The sequence below is a fragment of the Oncorhynchus nerka genome, linkage group LG13, assembly GCF_034236695.1.
Source record: "Oncorhynchus nerka isolate Pitt River linkage group LG13, Oner_Uvic_2.0, whole genome shotgun sequence".
Classification (NCBI taxonomy): Eukaryota; Metazoa; Chordata; class Actinopteri; order Salmoniformes; family Salmonidae; genus Oncorhynchus; species Oncorhynchus nerka.
The window spans coordinates 29,691,317-29,712,935 of record NC_088408.1 but is presented as its reverse complement, the minus strand read 5'-3'; the positions used below and the strand labels follow the sequence as shown (position 1 = coordinate 29,712,935).

General features: G+C 44.4%; 2 protein-coding genes across 3 annotated transcripts; both read left to right on the top strand.

Annotated features, from left to right (window-relative positions):
- The first annotated feature begins 10,297 nt into the window (after window positions 1-10,297).
- LOC115139299 (microtubule cross-linking factor 3-like) lies at window positions 10,298-15,382 on the top strand. The gene is made up of 8 exons (XM_065026320.1): window positions 10,298-11,293; window positions 12,297-12,525; window positions 12,670-12,824; window positions 12,925-12,993; window positions 13,113-13,382; window positions 13,592-13,972; window positions 14,101-14,730; window positions 15,110-15,382. The coding sequence occupies exons 1-8, from the start codon at window positions 10,496-10,498 to the stop codon at window positions 15,218-15,220; spliced, it is 2,643 nt and encodes an 880-aa protein (XP_064882392.1). The 5' UTR covers window positions 10,298-10,495; the 3' UTR covers window positions 15,221-15,382.
- A 934-nt stretch (window positions 15,383-16,316) lies between these two features.
- Window positions 16,317-20,722, top strand: LOC135559517 (histone-lysine N-methyltransferase 2B-like). Of its 2 annotated transcripts, none has more exons than XM_029676509.2 (5): window positions 16,317-16,822; window positions 18,301-18,574; window positions 19,323-19,652; window positions 20,057-20,172; window positions 20,310-20,722. In XM_029676509.2, exons 2-5 carry the CDS (start codon window positions 18,431-18,433, stop codon window positions 20,632-20,634), a joined length of 915 nt encoding a protein of 304 aa, XP_029532369.2. In that variant the 5' UTR covers window positions 16,317-16,822; window positions 18,301-18,430; the 3' UTR covers window positions 20,635-20,722. The 2 variants fall into 2 exon arrangements, with proteins under 2 accessions (XP_029532369.2, XP_029532371.2); XM_029676511.2 differs by having other exon boundaries at window positions 16,323-16,822; window positions 20,099-20,172.
- The last annotated feature ends 897 nt before the right edge of the window (window positions 20,723-21,619 follow it).

The following is a 21,619-nucleotide window of genomic DNA, read 5'->3' as shown; positions in this document are numbered from 1 at the left end:
TTCTGAGGTCAAAAGGGAGTGCAACTCAATATTAGGAAGATGTTCAGGTCAGAAAGTATTCACACTCCTTGACATTTTCCACATTTTGTTGTGTTACAGCCTGAACGTAAAATTTATTCAATTGAGATTTTGTGTCACTGGCCTACATACAATACCCCATAATGTCAACGTGGCAATGTGGATGTATGTTTTTAGAAATGTTTACAAATTAATACAAAATGAAAAGCTGAAAATCTTCAGAGCAAGGCATATATGTCCTATGAGATGTAATGTCAATACAAGCAAAATCGGAAGATAAACACATAAAATGGAATGTTCCACTTTCAATATTCTACCTCAGCATTGACATGCTTCATGATCAACACCTATTTATTAATTACTTCATGCATCAAACCTAAATAGTTGTTTTAGGTCTGTTTAGTGTAAACAGTTTGATATGTGAATGTAAATACATTGCTTTTTATTTTCTTGAATTGATCTGAAACAGAGGCCCAATATAATTTTAATGACTAAGCCTTTCCTATACAGTAACCTATTTTCCCGCTTTTGAACCATTCTACCTGCCATGACCCCAAGACTGCCTGCCGTTCTGTACCTTATGGACTATGATCTGGAACACTGACCTCTGCCTGCCCTTGACCTGTCCTTTTTGCCTGCCCCCTGTTCTAGTAGTAAACATTTGTTACTTCGACACTGTTTGCATCTGGGTCTTCTCCTGAAATGTGATATAAATCAAGTGTGGTGGGGACATTAGTGTTATGTGTGTGTGTGTGTGTGTGTGTGTGTGTGTGTGTGTGTGTGTGTGTGTGTGTGTGTGACAGAATGAGTATGTGTGTGATATAATTTGAATGACCTGTATCCAGCAGAAACTCTACATTCCTCTTTAGTCGTGGCAGGAGCTGGTGCCAAAGGGGAGCCTGTAGGGAGGACCACTGTTAGAGCTGGGCCTGCACTGCTGGGGCCGGATCGGTCTCAGCAGTGAGTAGAGCCAAAATGCCATTCATGTCGTTCCTCTCCTGAAATAGGGGCACAATTACCTTAATGCCGTTTGGAACAACTTCAACATTTGATGTGTAAGAAACATGGATGAACGTCTAATTCTGAAGTGAGATGTCCAAGCACGGCCGCAGGTGGCGAAGAGGCGCTGCGTGACTTTGGGGTGGGAGCCGGGTATAAACTCAGCAACAACAAAACAAACATCCTCTCAACTGCGTTTATTTTCAGCAAACATAACATGTGTAAATATTTGTATGAATATAACAAGATTCAACAACTGAGATATAAACTGACATGTGAGTAAGAGACACGTGACTAACATAAATGGAATAATGTATCCCTGAACAAAGGGGGGGTCAAAATCAAAAGTCAGTATCTGGTGTGGCCACAGCTGCATTAAGTACTGCAGTGCATCTCCTCCTCATGGACTGCACCAGATTTGCCAGTTCTTGCTGTGAGATGTTACCCCTCTCTTTCACCAAGGCACCTGCAAGTTCCTGGATATTTCTGTGGGGAATAGCCCAAGCCCAAGCCCTCCGATCCAACAGGTTCCAGACATGCTCAATGGGATTGAGATCCGGGCTCTTCGCTGGCCATGGCAGGACATTGACATTCCGGTCTTGTAGGAAATCACGCACAGAATGAGCAGTATGGCTGGTGGCATTGTCGTGCTGGAGGGTCATGTCAGGATGAGCCTGCAGGAAGGGTACCAAATGAGGGAGGAGGATGTCTTCCCTGTAATACACAGCATTGAGATTGCCTGCAATGGCAACAAGCTCAGTCTGATGATGCTGTGACACACCGCCCCAGATCATGACGGACCCTCCCCTCCACCTCCAAATCGATCCTGCTCCAGAATACAGACCTCGGTGTAACGCTCATTCCTTCAACGATAAACGCGAATCCGACCATCACCCCTGGTGAGACAAAACCGCGACTTGTCAGAGAAGATCACTTTTTGCCAGTCCTGTCGGGTCCAGTGACAGTGGGTTTGTGCCCATAGGCGACATTGTTGCCGGTGATGTCTGATGTCTGCCTTACAACAGGCCTACAAACCCTCAGTCCAGCCTCTCTCAGCCTTTTGTGGACAGTCTGAGCACTGATGGAGGGATTGTGCGTTCCTGGTGTAACTCGGGCAGTTGTTGTTGCCACCCTGTACCTGTCCCGCAGGTGTGATGTTCGGATGTACCGATCCTGTGCAGGTGTTGTTACACGTGGTCTGCCACTGTGAGGACGATCAGCTGTCCGTCCTGTCTCCCTGTAGCACTGTCTTAGGCGTCTCACAGTACGGACATTGCAATTTATTGCCCTTGCCAAGTCTGCAGTCCTCATGCCTCCTTGCAGCATGCCTAAGGCACATTCACGCAGATGAGTAGGGACCCTGGGCATCTTTGTTTTGGTGTTTTTAGAGTTAGTAGAAAGGCCTCTTTGGTGTCATAAGTGTTTATAACTGTGACCTCAATTGCCTACCGTCTGTAAGCTGTTAGTGTTTTAACAACCGTTCCACAGGTGCATGTTCATTCATTGTTTATGGTTCATTGAACAAGCATGGGAGACAGTGTTTAAACCCTTTACAACAAAGATCTGTGAAGTTATTTGGATTTTTACTAATTATTTTTTGAAAGACAGGGTCATGAAAAAGGGACGCTTCTTTTTTTGCTGAGTTTTATAAAGCTTAACTTTCCTTAACTTTTCCTATTCATTCTCAATTGTAAGTCTTATCACAACAGATGTAATATATTTCTGGCAACTGCTTGGTTTTGTGGCTCTGTTCCACTCCACATAGGCCACTGTAGAAAGGGCAATTTAAGTCTGTCTATACTATAACATTAGCTACGTCACGGAGCAAGCAGCGAACAACCATCACTGTAGACACAAATCTCAGTTATTTAATGTTAGTTATTGCAGACCAATCTGGCATTTCTCCATCTGGAAATTACTAACAACACAACTGCAATAAATTTCATACATTTTTGTCCAAGATACAGTAGGTAGCTACGAAGCTAACTGGCTAGCATATTTTCTTTCATTTATGTCCAAGATACAGCAGCTAGCTACGAAGCTAACTGGCTAGCATCTTTTCATTTTTTTCTGCGTCTCACGAATGTTCTTCTTTGTGATCCGAACACCTCAAACTGAGATTTGTTTGTCCATAACATTTTTTTTCAATCTTCCTCTGTCCAGAGTCTGTGTTCTTTTTCCCATCTGAATCTTTTCTTTTTATTGGCCAGTCCGAAATATGGATTTGTCTTTGCAACTCTGCCTAGAAGGTCAGTATACCGGAGTCTCCTCTTCTCTGTTGACATAGAGACTGGTGTTTTGTGGGTACTATTTAATAAAGCTGCCAGTTGAGGACTTGTGAGGCGTCTGTTTCTCAAACTACACACTCTAATGTACTTGTCCTCTTGATCAGTTGTGCACCGGGGCCTCCCACTCCTATTTCTATTCTGATTATTGCCAGTTTGCTCTGTTCTGTGAAGGGAGTAGTACACAGCGTTGTCTGAGATCTTCAATTTCTTGGCAATTTCTCGCACCCCAGACCGAGGGTGATTGACCGTCATCTTGAACTTCTTCCATGTTCTAATAATTGCAGCCAACAGTTGTTGCCTTTTCACCAAGCTGCTTGCCCATTGTCCTGTAGCCCATCCCAGCCTTGTGCAGGTCTACAATTTCATCCCTGATGTCCTTACACAGCTCTCTGGTCTTGGCCATTTTGGAGAGGTTGGAGTCTGTTTGATCGAGTGTGTGGACAGGTGTCTTTTCTACAGGTAACGAGTTCAAACAGGTGCAGTTAATACAGGTAATGAGTGGAGAACAGGAGGGATTCTTAAAGAAAAACAAACAGGTCTGTGAGAACCGGAATTCTTACTGGTTGGTAGGTGATCAAATACTAATGTCATGCAATAAAATGCAAATTAATTACTTCAAAATCATACAATGTGATTTTCTGGATTTTGGTTTTAGATTCCGTCTCTCACAGTTGAAGTGCACCTATGATAAAAATTACAGACCTCTACATGCTTTCTAAGTAGGAAAACCTGCAAAATTGGCAGTGTATCAAATACTTGTTCTCTCCACTGTACCTAACTAATCACACAGAATTACATATACACAGAATGAATCATACATTGATGGACCTTATTATGTCATAAAGAAAACGTCCCTGGTGGACGGAACAGATACGACGGCTGGTTACACAATGATAGGGGGTTGGGTTTGAGTGAAAGAGCGGGAAGACTGAGTAACAAAGGGAGAAGCTATGCTATCGTAAATACAGAATCTTATGCTTTGTAAATAACCGCCCATTTGAAAAAGGAAAATGCAATAAATATTTACTCTGAGCTGCACTTCGATCGGTTGGTCGTAGATGGGAGGCCGGGTTGTCCTTTGAAGAATGTCTGATGGTAGAATGGATATTGGTAGTACCGTTGTCTTGCGGTAGAACACATACTCTGTCCGTCCTCTCCTAGCCCACGTCTACAGCTGCTGCGCTAACGCGACGGCTAGGAGGTATCACTTCTTTAATGAATAAGGGTTCAAATTCATACCAAGTTGACATGTTATATGCTCATGCTATATTCTGGCTGGTATAGTCGAAATTCATCCTTCCAGCGTGTAGGTCGTCACCTTCACATTGAAATTAGATGCTGATTTCGTTAGATTCTTGCTGAGGTTGGCTTAGTTCTGAAGGTGGTCTTTGTCCTTTCAACGTGGGGACCTCAAGTCCACACGTCCTTGGAACAGGTTATTATCTGAGCCTTTTTAACGTTGGATCGTCGCCCTAACGTCCTCGGAACAGAAAGTTACATTTTTGTCAAGGGCTTTATGTATGTCTACTACAGAACCAATGTCTGTTCACTTGGGCGGGGCCTCTGAGTGAGCAGAGTGGTGTACTTCTGACAAACCGTTCTCTCATTAAGAAGCTAAAAATTAAATTTCATCTTTTCACAAATAGTTTCATATTTAAATATTTAAATTGCACAACAATTCCATGTGAATCTGATAACTAGAATGTGTAGATTTTCCAAAATACAGTTTATGTCGTCCTATCATCAGTAATCATGTCTCAGACGCCAACTGAACTGACATCATTTTCAATATGATTGCATATTTTCAACTGGTTGGATTACCAAAATATGGTTCCGTTTCCCATCTTTTGATGTCACCAGACTCTCTATGTTAACAAAGGGATTTTCAATAGTCACATTGGTAGAGTAGAGAGAGGAAAAAGGGGAAAGGTATTTATGGGGGTGATAAACCTCCCCCACTCAGGCCAACGTCATGACAGTACGTACACACATGCAATGTAACCTAAATTGTTAAACTCAAATTTGATTTGATTTGAATGATGACTAAGCCCTAGAGGTTTTGTAACTTCAATACAGATCTGAATGTTTGATATCCATTTTACTATACACTGTTGATAGTAGCTGAAGCCAAAGCTCATCACTGAATGTCCTACTACAAGGACTCGATCAGGTTGACAAACGTCTGTGTCATATGAACACAAACACACCAGGGATTACGACATGACCACTCAGTTCACTCTCCGCTCACTTACAGTCAGTAATTGAGCAAAAAATGGTTTGGTTTGTCAGTCAGCTGTTCAGAGCGCTCATAGTTTCTTTTTTGTTTAATTCAGTCACTAAATGCATATTATGAGCTTTTCCCAACTGCTCAGTGTACTCACCCTGGTAATCCCTGGTGTGTGTACTCACATAGTTTAGATTTATGATTATTTTCATTTAACTCGCAATTTTTAAGGTTAGGGTTAAGTTCAGGCTTTAACTCCAAATGATTAAGGTTGGGCATGACCTCTGACTGGTTAAGGTTTGGGATAGACTCAATACAAAAAGATCAAAACCAACTTTCTATCATTGGATTCGAACATGCAACCATTTGGATCAGGCAGATGCTAAGTGTTTAACACTACAAGCTCTCACAGTCTAGCTTTAGGCATTAACTCCGAATGGTTAAGGTAATGGTTAAGGTTTCCACTTCATCTCCCAACAGTCTCAGACATGAATGGACATTGAATACTGACTTGTATCACAGGGTGACCTGGCTGGTATAACATGATTTTTGAATGACGACTTCATCTCTGTACCCCACACACATACAATTATCTGTAAGGTTTCAAACACTGATTCAACCACAAAGACCAGGGAGGTTTTCCATTGCCTCGCAAAGAAGGGTACTTATTGGTAGATGGGTAAACATATTTCCAATTGGATGCCGCCCTAAGGGACTCCCGAACACGGCCGGTTGTGATACAGCCCGGGATCGAACCAGGGTCTGTAGTGACACCTCTAGCACTGAGATGCAGTGCCTTAGACGCTGCGACACTCAGGAGCACCTATTAATTACACTTTGGATGGTGTATCAAAACACCCAGTCACTACAAAGATACTGGTGTCTTTCGTAACTCAGTTGCGGAGAGGAAGGAAACCGCTCAGTGATTTAACCATGAGGCCAATGATGACTTAAAACAGTTTCAGAGTTTAATGGCTGTGATAGGAGAAAACTGAGGATGGATCAACAACGTTGTAGTTACTCCACAATACTAACCTAAATGACAGAGTGAAAAAAAGAGCGAAGCCTGTACATAATACAAATATTCCAAAACATGCATCCTGTTTGCAATAACGCACTAATGTAAAACCACACACAAAAAATAACTTTATGTCCTGAATACAACACGTTATGTTTGGGGTACAACCCATCACTGAGTACTACTCTTCATATTTTCAAGCATGACGGTGGCTGCATCACGTTATGGGTATGCTTGTCATCTGCAAGGACTAGGGAATTTTACAGGATAAAAATAAATGGCATAAAGCTAAGGACAGACAAAATCCTAGCGAAAACCTGGATCTGTTTGCTTTCCAACAGACACTGGGAGACAAATTCACCTTTCAGCAGGACAATAACCTGAAACACAAGGCCACAATATACACAGAAATTGCTTACCAAGATGACGTTGAATATTCCTGAGTGACCTAGTTCCATTTTTGACTTAAATCGGCTTGAAAATCTATGGAAAGACTTGAAAGTGGCTGTCTAGCAATGATCAAAAACCAACTTCACAGAGCTTGAAGAATTTTCAAAACACGTCAATGGAAGCCCATATGGATTTGGCTTCCCACCAATAACATCACATCAAAAGCAAAACGTTATTGACAGAAATGTTTTATTATTGTTGTCCTCTGGTGGCTAGCTAGCTAGCTAAAATTGTCCCTTTCCTAAATTAGCCATGGATGGATATAGGAATTTGGACTTGTGTTTTTTACTTAATTCTCTGTACTGGCCAATGATTATAACGGTGATTCTAATCCAACCATAAATCCAAACATTGTGCTCCCGGCTTGAGAGGATGGAAGTTCAATATGTAGCTAGATGTAGTAGGCTAATGTTAACTATACGGCTCATTTTTGCCCATGAAAAAAAGTTAGGCTAGCGAGCAAGCATTTTTGCCAGGTAGCCTAGGACAACAAAAACTAAAAGCGTGTACTGTATGACAGAGTCATAGACGTTTCATCAACATGAAAGAGAGGAGGATGGCATTGGCATTTCTCTACAAGTAGGGTGACTCAACATGTTTCTTTCTACTTGCACAATGCACGCATGCACACACACACAAACACATATGTAGGAAACATTCATTTGGTTGACCATGCTGTAGGTCATGTAACTGTTTATGACATTCAATTTGCTTTGTGGACTTCACCTGACAGAGGTTGCTCTCCGGTTTTGTGATGAAACAAAGGTGTGGTTGAATTTATTCTGCCACTGTGCATTCGTATTGTCTGCTTTAAGCCCAGGGGGCGAATGATGGGGGAGCCAGTGGGGGACTCAGCTCCCCTGAATTAGAAATTAGCTCCCCTAGATGCAATAAAGGTTCAACATAAATAATGCTAATTTAACCATTCTTCCATTTGTTTAAAATGCATGGGTAAAAATGTTTTACAGAGGTAAATATGAAAATAAAAGCTTTCAAAATAAACGAACACCCCCACCTCTCTGTCATGGTTTAAACCATTTATTTCTACTTTGCTGCACAAAACGTCTCCCTGTCAACGAATGGTAGGCCTACTGTAGAATTCTATAGCTGGCTATACAGCTGCGCTGTCCACTCAGTAGTGCTGAATTTCGGCCTCAGTTGAGCTCCTTTAAACGCGGCAGGGTAGCCTAGTGGTTAGAGCATTGGACTTGTAACCGGAAGGTTGCAAGTTTAAACCCCCGAGCTGACAAGGTACAAATCTGTCGTTCTGCCCCTGAACAGGCAGTTAACCCACTGTTCCTAGGCCGTCATTGAAAATAAGAATTTGTTCTTAACTGACTTGCCTGGTAAAATAAAAAAATAAAATATATTTCCATTCGTACTTCCTAATTTTCACCATTTGTTTCCCATGAGTCCTTGATTTAAAAAAAATGCTGTGCCTTTATTCCAATGCATTAGATTTAGGCTATCTGTGATGTATCATTGTTTGCTTTTGTCAGTCAGCTGTTCAGAGCGCTCAAAGTTTTTTTCAGGTAAGCTGGGTATTGGTGTTCTCCGTGCCGTCCGGAGTATTAGTTTTCTTTTCTGGATCAACTGGTGATGGTCGACAATATCACTATACAACTAGCCTACAGCTAGACACCAATGTGCATCCAATCCATCCAACAAGTAGGCTATAGGTTAATGACAGTAGGCCTATAGTTGACTCTTTCGGTTAGAAGCAATCGAATTTGCAATGGCATATGTTTACATTATTTTGGATTTGTGTGCCCATAAACACTGTTTTCACGGCGAAACATTAGAAAATGTTACATAGGCCTACACTTACAGTGCATTTCCCGAGATTCCAGATTTTGGAGAGGAGAACATCCACAGGTAACCTACTTTTTAAAGTGATTTGTTTGACAATCAGTTGAAATCATCCTTACTGGTTGGGTTCATGCCACATTAAACGGTAGCCTAATTGATTTTTAATGCTAAATTACATCTTTATTATTAGGCCCCCCAAAACATTGTGTATGAGCATGTGCCCAAGAGACCCCACCCAACTCACTCTGCTTAGGCCAATATGTAGCGGTGGAAAGGCATATGAACTAAGAGGTTATAGAGCAAACAATACAATTATCACAACACATAGGTTGTAATATGGAATGCATGCCTGTCTGTCTGTCTGCCTGCCTGTCTGTCTGTCACTCACTACCGCTTATGACAACCCTCATTATATCTGATTTAGTTGATACAGTCAGTTGGTGGTACCTTGTCTACACAGCACAGATGAGCCCTTTATGATGGAGCTGATAGATGGGTGGAGACCACCCTCCCATGGCCACCACAAATCATTGCATGCACAATATGAGTTCCTGAGTTCTTGAACTTCTAGTAGTACTAGGCCTACGGGTTTCCTTTTCTCAATCTTTGTATTTGATTGGTCAGAGAGTATGCTGTTCCCCGGTCAGAAGATTGTAGCGATTTGGAAAAATAATGAATTTGAAAACAAAACAATAACTATAGCCTAATCATTGTGTGGATGTTTTTCAAGTTGTGTGGATGTAGTGTAATGGTGCTCCGGAGTGGCGCAGTTGTCTAAGGCACTGCATCTCAAGAGGAGTCACTGCAATCCCTGGTTTGAATCCAGGCTGCATCACATCCGGTTGTGATTGGGAGTCCCATAGAGCAGCGCACAATTGGCCCAGCTTCATCGGGGTTTGGCCAGGGTAGGCCATCATTGTAAATAAGAAATTGTTCTTAACTGACTTGCCTAGTTAAATATGTATATATTTTAAGACAGTAAGTAAAGGCTACAATGGGTCCTTTACAATGGGCCTGGAGAAAGATATTCAAATGTTTGTTTCCTGGTTTGACGTTAAAATCACACGTGATGAATACTGTGTGGCTAGTCGTGCCCCTGCAGTGCCTGGTGGTACCTTGTGTCAGCATCTCTCCAGCCCACTAGCGCTGGGCTGAAACTGCACTGTCTCTTGCGGTAAGAAGCCTAAATAAAATAACACGTTTTTGGTGCGACATTTTACAGAAAATGCATGGAAATATTTGTGTTTGTAGCCTAATTTATTAACGAATGTTTATTTTTTATTGAACAAAAGTTACAGCACTTTACAAAACTCACTATAGAAGTAGAAACCCATTTAATTGTTTATCTTGTATCACTAGATCCAGAATAATAGCCTCCTTATCCAGTCTATAAGTTAGATTCTATTGACCTTGTTTTTTTTAAGTCAAAACTACTATTGCAATGTCACTCTGCAGACGTCATATCTCATTTGCAGCATAGGCTACGAGGTTTAGTTCATTTCACCCAGACTTTCTATTTATAGTAGGCCTATAAATTGTGGAACCGGTTGACCATCATATTTCATTGCATCTTTTTCATTTTATCTCAAGGATAATAGGCCATATCAATAATTATATTAAGGTTTTATTATTTCCATAAATAATAATAAAATCATACTTTGAGATGGGCGAGTGGAAACGTCAGGACTGATGGATGACACGAACTCTGCCGCAAGCGGCGCTGCGGATTTTCCAGTGGCAGCATCAGACAATAGCACAGCGAGGCTGCATCGGGCTCCCTCACCGACCAAAAGCCGGGAATGCGCCCCAAAACCGGCCCAGAAATCCTCCAGTAGATCCAAAAATATAGTTTCCAAAGGAGGATCGAGGAATAAGGTGGGAAACGAGGGGCTTAGGACCGCTGTCGTGAGGGAGAAGGAGATCGAGAAATGCGACGTGGAAGCTTTTCACTCGGATGGTGCTGAAACCGATGCTGTCAATTGCAATGCAAAGAAGGCGGATGCTAGCAGAGAGGAAGGTCCGGAGGAGATATTTCACCAGCCGATAGATTCTCAAACCCGTCGTTCCTCGTTACGTTTATCCTGCCTCAAAAGCGAGTCTTCCCAACATATTGGGTCATACCGGCCAGACGGCTCCAGCACGGCAGGTTCGGTGAAAGGGAAAGCGAAGAAGCCGGGAGGGGAGGCAGTGACAGCATCAGCAGGCTGCCGCAGGAATAGAAGCGGGGAATACGTGGGCTGCGTGCCGGGCCTTGGTCTGTGGAGCGGGGGTTGCTTGCAGACTGAACTCATCCACTTCCACCTACATAAGAAACTGAAGAGAAGCGGCAGTAAGATGCACACCAAGGCAGAAAGGGCTACGGGCGCGGAGGCCTCGGCCGAGACGGAACCGGCTACAGAGGCCATAGAGGCGGAGCCGGTGACACAGCAAGACGAGGGCCCGGAGGACGAGCTGGAGAGACTGGTGGATGAGAATGAAGATCTCAAGGTTTGGCGTCACTGACGTACAATTCATTATGTTCAATGTATGCAAACACACTGTTGGTATGGACCACTTTTTGTTTGATAAGATTGATTGTGAAATCAGGCCTATTGCCCAAAGTTTGGCACTGACATAGCCCTATGCTCATATAATGCATTTAATGCATGCTTAGTTAACTATTATACATAGTAGGCCTAGGTGAAAAAGTAGACTTATTTCGTGTTTGATGATAACACTGCAACTGAGTTAGTATTGCTGCCGTTATACCAGGCATATTCCCCAAGGTTTATCATTATGCCTATACTGGAAAACTGTATGTTGATACAATGAAGCAATCATCTTTTTTTAGCCCACAAGTAGTCTAACTGAACAGTTATTATTCTTTCCATAGCATTACAAAGAACTGATGTAGAAATGTGTCTACTTCCCTTGGTTTGTTATTGATGCTTGCGAAAGCTATATGATTTAGGTGGGCCTATAGCTTACACAAGCCAAACCCTGCCTCCCTATTCAGAACAATAAAAAGCACCATCCTGTGTTTAGCCTACTTCTAATCATTGATTGACATACAGATGTAGGATCTTAATTTGAGCCGGTTTGCTACAGCAGGAAAATAATTCTGCAGCAACAGGAAATGTGAATTGTTATGTGGATTATAATTAATGGACATTTTTGTATGGGTTGATACATTTTACATAAGGCATAATCAAGTCTGACATTTCAAAGTGGAAATTACAAACTTTAGAAGCCTTTTTAAACCTCAAATACAGGACAGCGTTTGCATTTCCTGCCCAGCAGGACAGTTCTCCAGCAACAAGATAATCAAATTAAGATCCTACATCTGTAATGATGACCCTATTGATCAGTTCAGATTGGTATGTCCCTATCCAATTACATCATGTTCTGAGGACCGAAACACTCAACACCAATAACACTGAAGCGTGAGCCCCACGTACCCTGTAGGCTACTACTACCCTGTAGTGACTGATCACTCCTATTGATGCCCCAGACGGAGATCGAGGAGATGAGGACGGAGATGGACGAGATGCGTGACACTTTCTACGAGGAGGACACGTGCCAGCTGCAGGAAATGAGGCGTGAACTGGAGCGAGCCAATAAGAACTGCCGGATCCTCCAGTACCGGCTGAGGAAGGCTGAGAGGAAGAAGCTGCGCTATGCCCAGACGGGAGAGATCGACGAGGAACTACTGAGGAGCCTGGAGCAGGACCTGAAGGTAGGTAGGGAGGGAGGGAGGGAGGGAGGGTACGTAGGCTTGATATGTAAACTCATTTATTTAGTTAGTTGATGCGCTGTCCACTCACCTAGATAATTGATTCAATCAACTTTTAATCAATGTCCCTGATTTTGTCTAATGCAGGTAGCGAAGGATGTGTCTGTGAGGCTCCACCATGAGCTGGAGAATGTGGAGGAGAAACGTACAAAGACAGAGGACGAGAATGAGAAACTGAGGCAGAAACTCATTGAGGTGGAGGTGACCAAACAGGCCCTTCAGAATGAGCTGGACAAAGTCAAGGAGGTAAGAGCACACACCCACAGTACACTATATAATCTATATAGCACATATATTGCTATAATACATATTACATAGGGTTATTCTGTTATTCAATTCCTAACAGTCACAGAAGAGAAGAGGAAGCAAGGAGGTTCAACGGTCTGACAAGAAGTCTGCCCAGACCCCAACAGAGGTGTGGGCTCAACATGAAATGGTTTTATCCTAGAAATAAATCAAAAGTGATTTTGTTGCAAACACCAGCGAGAGTTGTGTCTGTACATCTGAAATCTTCCTTCCACTTCCCCCTCTCAGGACCACAATGAGGACCTCAAGTGCCAGCTTGCTTTCATCAAGGAGGAGGCCGTGTTGATGAGGAAGAAGACAGCTAAGATCGACAAGGAAAAGGACCGTCTGGAGGCGGAGCTACAGAAGTACCACTCCTTCTACGGGGATCTAGACAGCCCCCACCCCAAGGGTGAGGCCGGGGGACCCCCCAGCACCCGTGAGTCCGAGCTGAAGCTGCGTCTGCGTCTGGTGGAGGAGGAGGCTAACATCCTAGGGAGAAAGATTGTGGAGCTGGAGGTGAGAGAGACAGGATGTGATGCAGAGGGTTTGATGTAGGTTGTATGATGTATGTCATCAAAGAGACCAGGAAATAAGTTTGCACTTGGGAACACAACTGTTCCAAGCATTTCTGTTAGTTCAGTTCAGAAGCTGCTTTCAGAGAGAGGATGCTAGTGATTCATAACATAACTGATCAAATGTTTTTCATGTCATGTGTTTCATGTCAGGTGGAGAACCGGGGACTGAGGGCCGAGCTGGACGACCTCAGGGGAGAAGGGGAGGGAGAAGGGGGGTCCGGTGGCGGGGCTGTGGGCAGGGTAGGGGTGGGCCGGGGCCATGGGGAGGCCATGACAGAGCTGAGGCAGCAGCTGCAGCTGGTGGAGGACGAGGCAGAGTTACTGAGGAGGAACCTGGCAGACGCTGAGGATCACAACAAGAGGGTGATGGGAGAACTCAACAAGCTCAGGTTTAAGGCTGGAACCCACGAGGGAGGAGCGAGGCATGGAGGAGGGGTGGCAGGAGGAGGAGGACTAAGCACAGAGAAGGCAGATGCACTGCAGGAAGAACTAAAGACGGCCCGGCTACAGATTAATGATCTCAGTGGGAAGGTGGGATGGTTTTCCCCCTTTATTTCTGTGACATAACATACATTGAAAGTATGGTATATGTTAAGCAAAAAATATATGGTCATAAACATAGCATGCCTCCTTCATCCTGTCCTCTTCTCTCTCCCCAGGTGATGCAGCTGCAGTATGAGAACCGTGTTCTGCTCTCCAACATGCAGCGCTACGACCTGGCCTCCCACCTGGCCCTGAGGGGGTGCACAAGCCCCCGGGACAGCGATGCAGACAGTGACGCGGGTGGGACCGGTCCAACCGTGCAGCGCGAGAGTGATGATGACTCCTCCTCCTCCCGCATCCTGCCCCCGCACCGCAAACGCGAGGGCCCAGTGGGCGGGGAAAGTGACTCAGATGAGGTGCGGAACCAAACCCGCTGCCTCACACCCACCCGAGGTCTCTACACACCGCCCCCAGAGGTCGCCGCCCGCTTCCTGCCCCGCAGCCCACGGGATCGCCAGCAGATGATCGACATCCGGGTGGAGGCGGAGCGTCTTGGCAGGACCATCGACCGGTTCATTGCCGACACAGCAACCATCATCGCAGAGGCGCGGGTGTACGTTTCCAATGGTGACCTGTACGGGCGAGGCAGCGGGGGTGAGGAGGAGGATGAGGGGGGTAGGATCAGGGAGCATGAGCTGCTGTACAGGATCAATGCCCAGATGAAGGCCTTCAGGAAGGAGCTACAGGGCTTCATAGACAGACTGGAGGTGCCCAAACCTGAGGACAGGGAGGAGGAACCACTTTCGGTAAGTGTGTGTGTGTCTGTTCATAAGCCAGAAAAGACCAGACATGTTAGCCTTCTACCCATTTCTTATTGATACAGGCTGGGTCTCTGTATTTGAGGTGTAGAATGAGGTCCAGCTTTAGCAGCATGTGGTTCTAAGCAGCTGTGCTGTAATCTTATTGTAGACTATTACTCTGTGTGTGTGTGTGTTTTAATTAAAGAGACATACCGACCTGGCCATAAGCCACTTTCAGATATGGTTTGGCTGTATCACCATAGTCTCTTCACTTGTCCCTGACCATTGAATATTCTGCTGAATCTATTTTTCTTCTTTCTCTGACCCTATTTTCCCTCTCGTTTCTCCTCCGTTGACACTCACGTTCTGTTCTTCCTCTGCCCAGATGTTTCAGCCCATCATTTTACTCATCCTCATGCTAGTCTTATTCTCCTCCCTCTCCTATGCCACCATCTTTAAACTTGTCTTTCTGTTTACCCTTTTCTTCGTCCTGTGATCCCGCCTCAATAGCATAGCCACATCCTTTGTTTGTTTGTTTCTGTTGATGTTTACATTGGTTGTCAAGGTCAATGCACAGGAGCCTCCCTATTCAAGCACAGGCCACAGTCACATAACTGGATTTACAGTATGCTTATGTTCAACACTGGAGACTACATTACCCACTACCCACCACTTCCTTCATCACCCCCAAGTAAAGGTGAGTTAGCTAATGACACCTGTTTTGCCCAATTCCAAAATCAAACCCATTAGCCATGAAGGTAGGCCACCACATCAGGTAGCCTAGTAGATAATAATTTTAAACAAACATAATAGTGACAATGCAGCTGAATGGTGTTTGCCCCTAACAACATCTTATTTTGTAACAGATTGTGACAGTGCTGTGTTGTAGTCTTTTTCAGATTTAGCCTTTTGGTCTACATTAATCAACGAGTATGCTGCTTTTACCTCAAAAAGGTAAGAACAAATGTGTTTTCTCTCCTTCCTGTCACCATACTAATTCTGGTAAATGAACGAGGAATGAGTAGGCATACACTAGGCTAGCTCGTATACTGAGGAAACACGTATGACTCCCGGACATCGTACCAAAACACGTATGTCTCCCGGACATCGTACAAATAGATTTGAGTCAATAACACGGTCATACAAAAGGTTCATATTACCTTAGTCTGAGGATTCCCACATTCCTATCCACACCAAATATATTTTGGTTTTGAGCGATCAGATGCGTTTTGCAACGCTTCTTGTTTATGTCGACAAGTGTCAGTAATCTATTTGGGTCAGAACCTAGCGGGGATCGAATGACGCGAGCGGTGATATTGTGCAACCTTCACCAACATCAATTGAGAATATGAAAACAAATAAACTGTAAAATAGTGGTGAAATAGGATCAAAGTACCTGCCAACGCGCCAGACATCCAGTTTTGCGGCGTAGCCTTTCAAATCCAAATATTAGCGCAGTTGTCACATATCGGTAGTCTACATTTTGACATTGTAAATTGTAAACAATTACGAGTATCTTGGAGTCACAAGACGAAATCTGCCAAGCACCCCAAAGCGGAGTAGCAACAGGGGTGCCAATTGGCTCAGAGAACGGCAGCTAAAATAGCTATGTAAACACTTTCCCTCTCTCCATTGCTTTGTAATTATAGACAGGATGGTGGTGAAGACAGTCGTGCTAGAATACATTTGACATTATCATACTTGATCCTAGCCCCAGTGACGCGGTGTAAATACCAGGCGCACTATAAAGGCAGGGTCCCCCTCTGGAACAGAAGTTGTTTACCCTGGGAGAAAAAGGCACCTGCTCCGGATTTAACCCCGCTGCCTAGGAGTGACAATCCGCGCGACTTTACGTAATAGAGTGGAGGCAACCGAAAGGGAGAGCTGTGGAAGAGGGGAGCAATTTAAGTATATGCCACTGCAATATACCACCAGACAGACACACAGCTTGCGAGCTAAAGAGAGGGTCACTGTGAAGAACTTGACTAGACTAAAATCTGGATTAATTTTCTGCTATTATTTATTATAAATATATGCCACTGCAATATACCGCCAGCAATTGGCAATAAAATATTCAAGGAAGCTATTGCACAGCCAGGTAAGGCCATACTCAGAAGTTAATATTTTATTTCATTTTGTGGAAATATAGAACGTTCCATTAAGTTTTGTTGTACACATTGTTTTACCCATAAGGCTAATTGATCATCTCTACAACTTTGGTTTCTATCAACATAATCATTGGACAGAGGTAAAACATTGTAAAATATAACCTTGCAGATCCACTGTGGGCTTTGTGTATTGGGTCACATTTGATCAACCGGTGCCTTTTTCTATGCGCCTCCAAATAGGTTGCATTTGGCCATGTGTTAATTTCTTTATTAGACACCTATTAATATAAAAACATACGCCATGCACATTTATTCTCTCTCTCTTCCGCCCTCCCAAGTTTACAGGTTTATAAATATACCCGTACTCTTACGTTGGTGTTCGGTATGCACTTAATCTATAACATTCGTTGGTAGCAAATCATCTCCCTTGTATAAATGTACTGGATGTACTGTAATATATTACTGCAGCGATAGGCCTACGGAAACCCGTGAAAGCCATGCCGATATTGTGTGGCATATGGTCAATTTTCTAGTGGTGAGTCGCGCATGCAGCCAAGTCGGCAATGATCTTATCTTTTAGCGTTGACACTGAGGGCAGAAATGCCCATTGTGCATAATGTGTGAACATTTGAAAAATGAGGAATGCATGTACGTTAAAATGGGTAATGGCTGCCGGATATGTGCATGCCCCAAAGTTGAAATGTATACCAAATTCCAGTATAGAAAGTTGTGAAGGACATAGGGAAGGGTAGTCTGGTTGCCATCTCTGATCAGCTATACCATTCCACTCCTTGCCAGTCATATCATTTGCCAAATGAATGTTAGCTGAAAAGACTGGTACCCAGACTAAGAGAAGGGTTGGAACAGAGGGGATGGTGACCAAGAGCCAAACAGTGAAGTTGTCACAAGCAGAGTTGGGGTAGTGAACTACATGTAGTAATTTAACTACATTTTGCAATCGCTTGGTGGTAGTTGAACTTATTTCAAATCTTGGTAGTGTTTTCAGTAGTTAATTGCTTTTTTTTGCCAGGTAGTGGTGTAGCTAACTACTGGAACTACACACTACTTTTTTTGCTAAAATTGAAGAAAATATGGGTGAAGTAGACAAGAATTTCCTTTATTTTTTGGCATCAGACTTGCCTAGTTTTCACTTGAAAAATAAATGACACATTCGGTTAACAACTGACTCGAGAGGGATCTAAATCTTAAAATGTGTAGTCTATGACATTTCATATTTACATATGATAATTTATCACGAATGAATGGGAGGGCGTGCCGAAAATATCTGGCCTACAGGATGTGAAAGATTGGAACGTGCCAATTGCTTTGAATCATTCCATAAAATCTGCTAAATGCATATTGAGACCCTTTGTTTATTGGTTGATGTACACATGGCTAATGTCCTCTAGTTCTTCCATGTCTTATCATCCACAATAATCATCTCTCTCGCTCTCTCTCCCCTTTGCAGTTTTCCTCCAACATTTCCACACGTTGGTGACCCCATCAAGACAGAAATACGCTAGGAAGTTGAAACAGAAAAAGAGAGGAAGTTTGTGACAGGACAGGAAGTAAGAAGCTGCTGCAGGAAGTGGCCCAAAATGGAGGCCATCGAACTACAGCAGAGTCTGAAGCGGTCTGGAAGGGGCTGGGGAACAGAGAGGGGGGAGCTTCTGGACAGCTTCGACTCAGAGATGCAGGAATGGGAGGACCAGCTGCAGGACATGCAGAGGAAGATAGAGGAGGTGAGGGGTCAACCACGGTCAGATACAGTCCAACGCGGTCCAAACTAAAGTAAAACATGATCCAAATACATGGGATAGTCTAAACGTTGTCCAACATGCTCAAGCCCAGTTCTGACATGGTCAAACAAGATCCTAGGTAGAGTAACATTACCTGACATGGGGTTCACTACAGCAGTCGTGTGAACATACTTGTGAATATTTTCACTTTGAGATAATGTCTTTCTCGTCTCACACTCTTGGTCGTTCCTGAAGAGTGTTTAACTGGTTGTGTGTGTGTCCTATAATAAACTGTTGGCAGCACACCCCTTCCTGCGACCCTATGCATTTCTGGACTAAGGACACAGACACGTGTTAACAAGCTAATTAAACTGTGATGTGCTGACAGACAGTCAGAACACACACACACACTGTGAAAGTTGATACTAATGAACACATTAAAGGTTGGAATGGCAAAGGAAGCACACACTCACTCCAGCTGAAGTAGCAGAGGTGCAGATTATAGAAAATAGTTGGGTTGTGTAACTCTTTTGGCATGGTGCGATGGATTGCGTAAACAAGGCCGGTTGACATTGTCATGCGTACAGAAGGGTTTTGTGTACATATTGCTATACAGTGCTTTTGTATTGACATTTGTGTTTTGGAATACATCTACGTTGTAAGTGTAAGAAATTGTTGTATGTGTAAAAACTTGTGTTCATGTTGTGAATGTAGAGTCTTGATAATCATCATGTTTATGTGCATATTTCAGCTTTACAACGAGGTGCAGGCTCGTAGAGGTGGAAATTATGTCACCATGGATAACAGCAAAAATGATAGGATGATTGATTGCGGCCGTGGGCATCATGACAATGGCTTCTGTGACCTGTATGGCAGCCACATCAACGCCACCAAGGACCACCCCAGTGCTGTAGATGCTTTTAACCACGGCCCCAACGGTTACGGCTACCCTGTCAACCATCAGAATGGCGGCTATGGTTATCCCCTTAGCAACAGTGCGGTGGAACTTGGAGACTTGTTGCAGGATTATCTTGGACATGGTCACGGAAAGACCCGGAAGACCAACTCCGCTATCAACAATGTGAGTAGCTACAGTAACTAAGGGTTACAGTCATTAGGCAGCCCCATCCGGAAACAACTTTTATCCTATGACTCACCTCTTTGGTGTTTGCAGATGGGAAGAAATCTGATAGGTGAAAGCAATGTGGTAGAATCTCCCCTTAGCTCATTGGAAGACGAGATGGGGCCAACACCATAATGATTACACCTATTTGGTTCCTTCAAGTCTGCCAGCACTGGAGGGGCAGGGGATAGGCAGGGTTGTTTTCAGGAATATTAATATAAATAGATTACATAGAACTGGCATGGCTTCATACTCCACTGGAAATTGCATCAGCCATGCCAGTGTGACTGCACAGCTGAATTTGATATACTGTATCTATGCTATTTGCACTATTCTGCTTCACTGATTATTTTCCCTCCCAGGTAACCCTTGTCCCACTTCTCTCTCTTCTCCCTCATCTGAAGGAGATCACTAAAGGGAGCCAGGATCAGTCGGTACACCAGGATGAGATGAAGAGGAGGCCTGTTGGGAATGAAAGGTAAGAGACCTTTCATACAGACATCATTTTGTGAAGTTCATTTTGAGAAAATTAATTTTGAGAGTTCAATCCACCTATGCAATTCCTTATTTTAGTTATCTTACTGATGACATTTTTTGCTTGTTGATCTGTTTTAGGATTAGTAAGGTGCGGTTTGCGGACGAGGAGGCTGAGAACAGGAAGAACAGGGTGTCACACAGAAAGAGTTCCCCTTGCAGGGACCTTAACAAGGAGAACACAGGGGCCAATCCCCCCCTCGGACAGCGAGAAGGTCCTCCCATACCCCCCGATCCACCTCCCAGATGGCCCCTCCCGACACCTTCTCCCCAGCCCTGGACAGGATGTCCAATGCCCCTGGGGTCCTTGTGGACAGGAAGTGTGGTAGCCCCTCGGTCCTCAGAAAGTTTGGAGCCATGCTCCAGGAAAACGAGGGCAAAACCCTCACTGATACCGGTGTGGTGACCAACCAGGTGCCTACCGAGAACAAGTGCCCCACCGACATCTGTCAGCACAAAGGGCTGGACGGCAGCAGGATGACTGGGCGTGTGCCTGTCCAGAAGTGCCAAGCAGATTCCGTCGTGCTAACAGCGAGGATGGATTGCAGCCAAGAACGAGGGGCAGTGAAAGACTTTAGGAGAGAGAGCCAGCTGGGAGAGGGCAGAGGCACCTCAATGGCTAGCTATGCTCACCCTAAAGGACTCCATGCAGGGGTTCAGAGGAGGACCCAGGTAGGAGGCAGCCCCAAGCCCAAAGCAAGGGCTCTCGGAAGGGCAGACAGAGACATGGGTCTGGTCCAGGGAGAGAGGGCCAGGAGGCCTGCACCCCAGCCTGGGGAACTCAGAGTGGACTACAGGAACCTGAGTGGATCCTATGTTGGGGCTCAGATGATCCAGAGGGGAGGGCCAGTTGCAGGTCAGAAGAAGGACAATGGACTCATTGAGCTACTGGATATGCTGGACATTGAGCACGAGTACAGCTCCTGCCCCCAAGCCGCACAGACTGCCTACAGACAGGACACACAGCAGGTGAAATAGGCATAGCAAATACAGACACACACACACACATACACACACAGTCTTGACCTGACCAACTTGTATTGTTTCTCTCCAGATGAGCCCAGCCGACTCATTTTCAGCAACCCCCACAAGGAACTTCTCTCGTCCTGCTCGTCCAGCTAATCAACGTCCTCCATCAAGGTGGGCTTGCTGTGCCCCCACCGCCTTGATCTCTGCCCCCTCCGGCCCAATTCCCCACCCCCCAAGCACCTTGGCACGCACTCCTAGTCCGATAGCAAGAACCCCAAGCCCCGCCCTGAAGCAGCAATCTTTCTGCTCCTATTTGCTCCACACTGAGACTGCCATCATGTGAGACACCTGCCCCGCCCCCCTCTAAACCCTGCCTCTCCTCCCCAAATTCAACCCACAGGACTCAGATGACATAGTCCTGC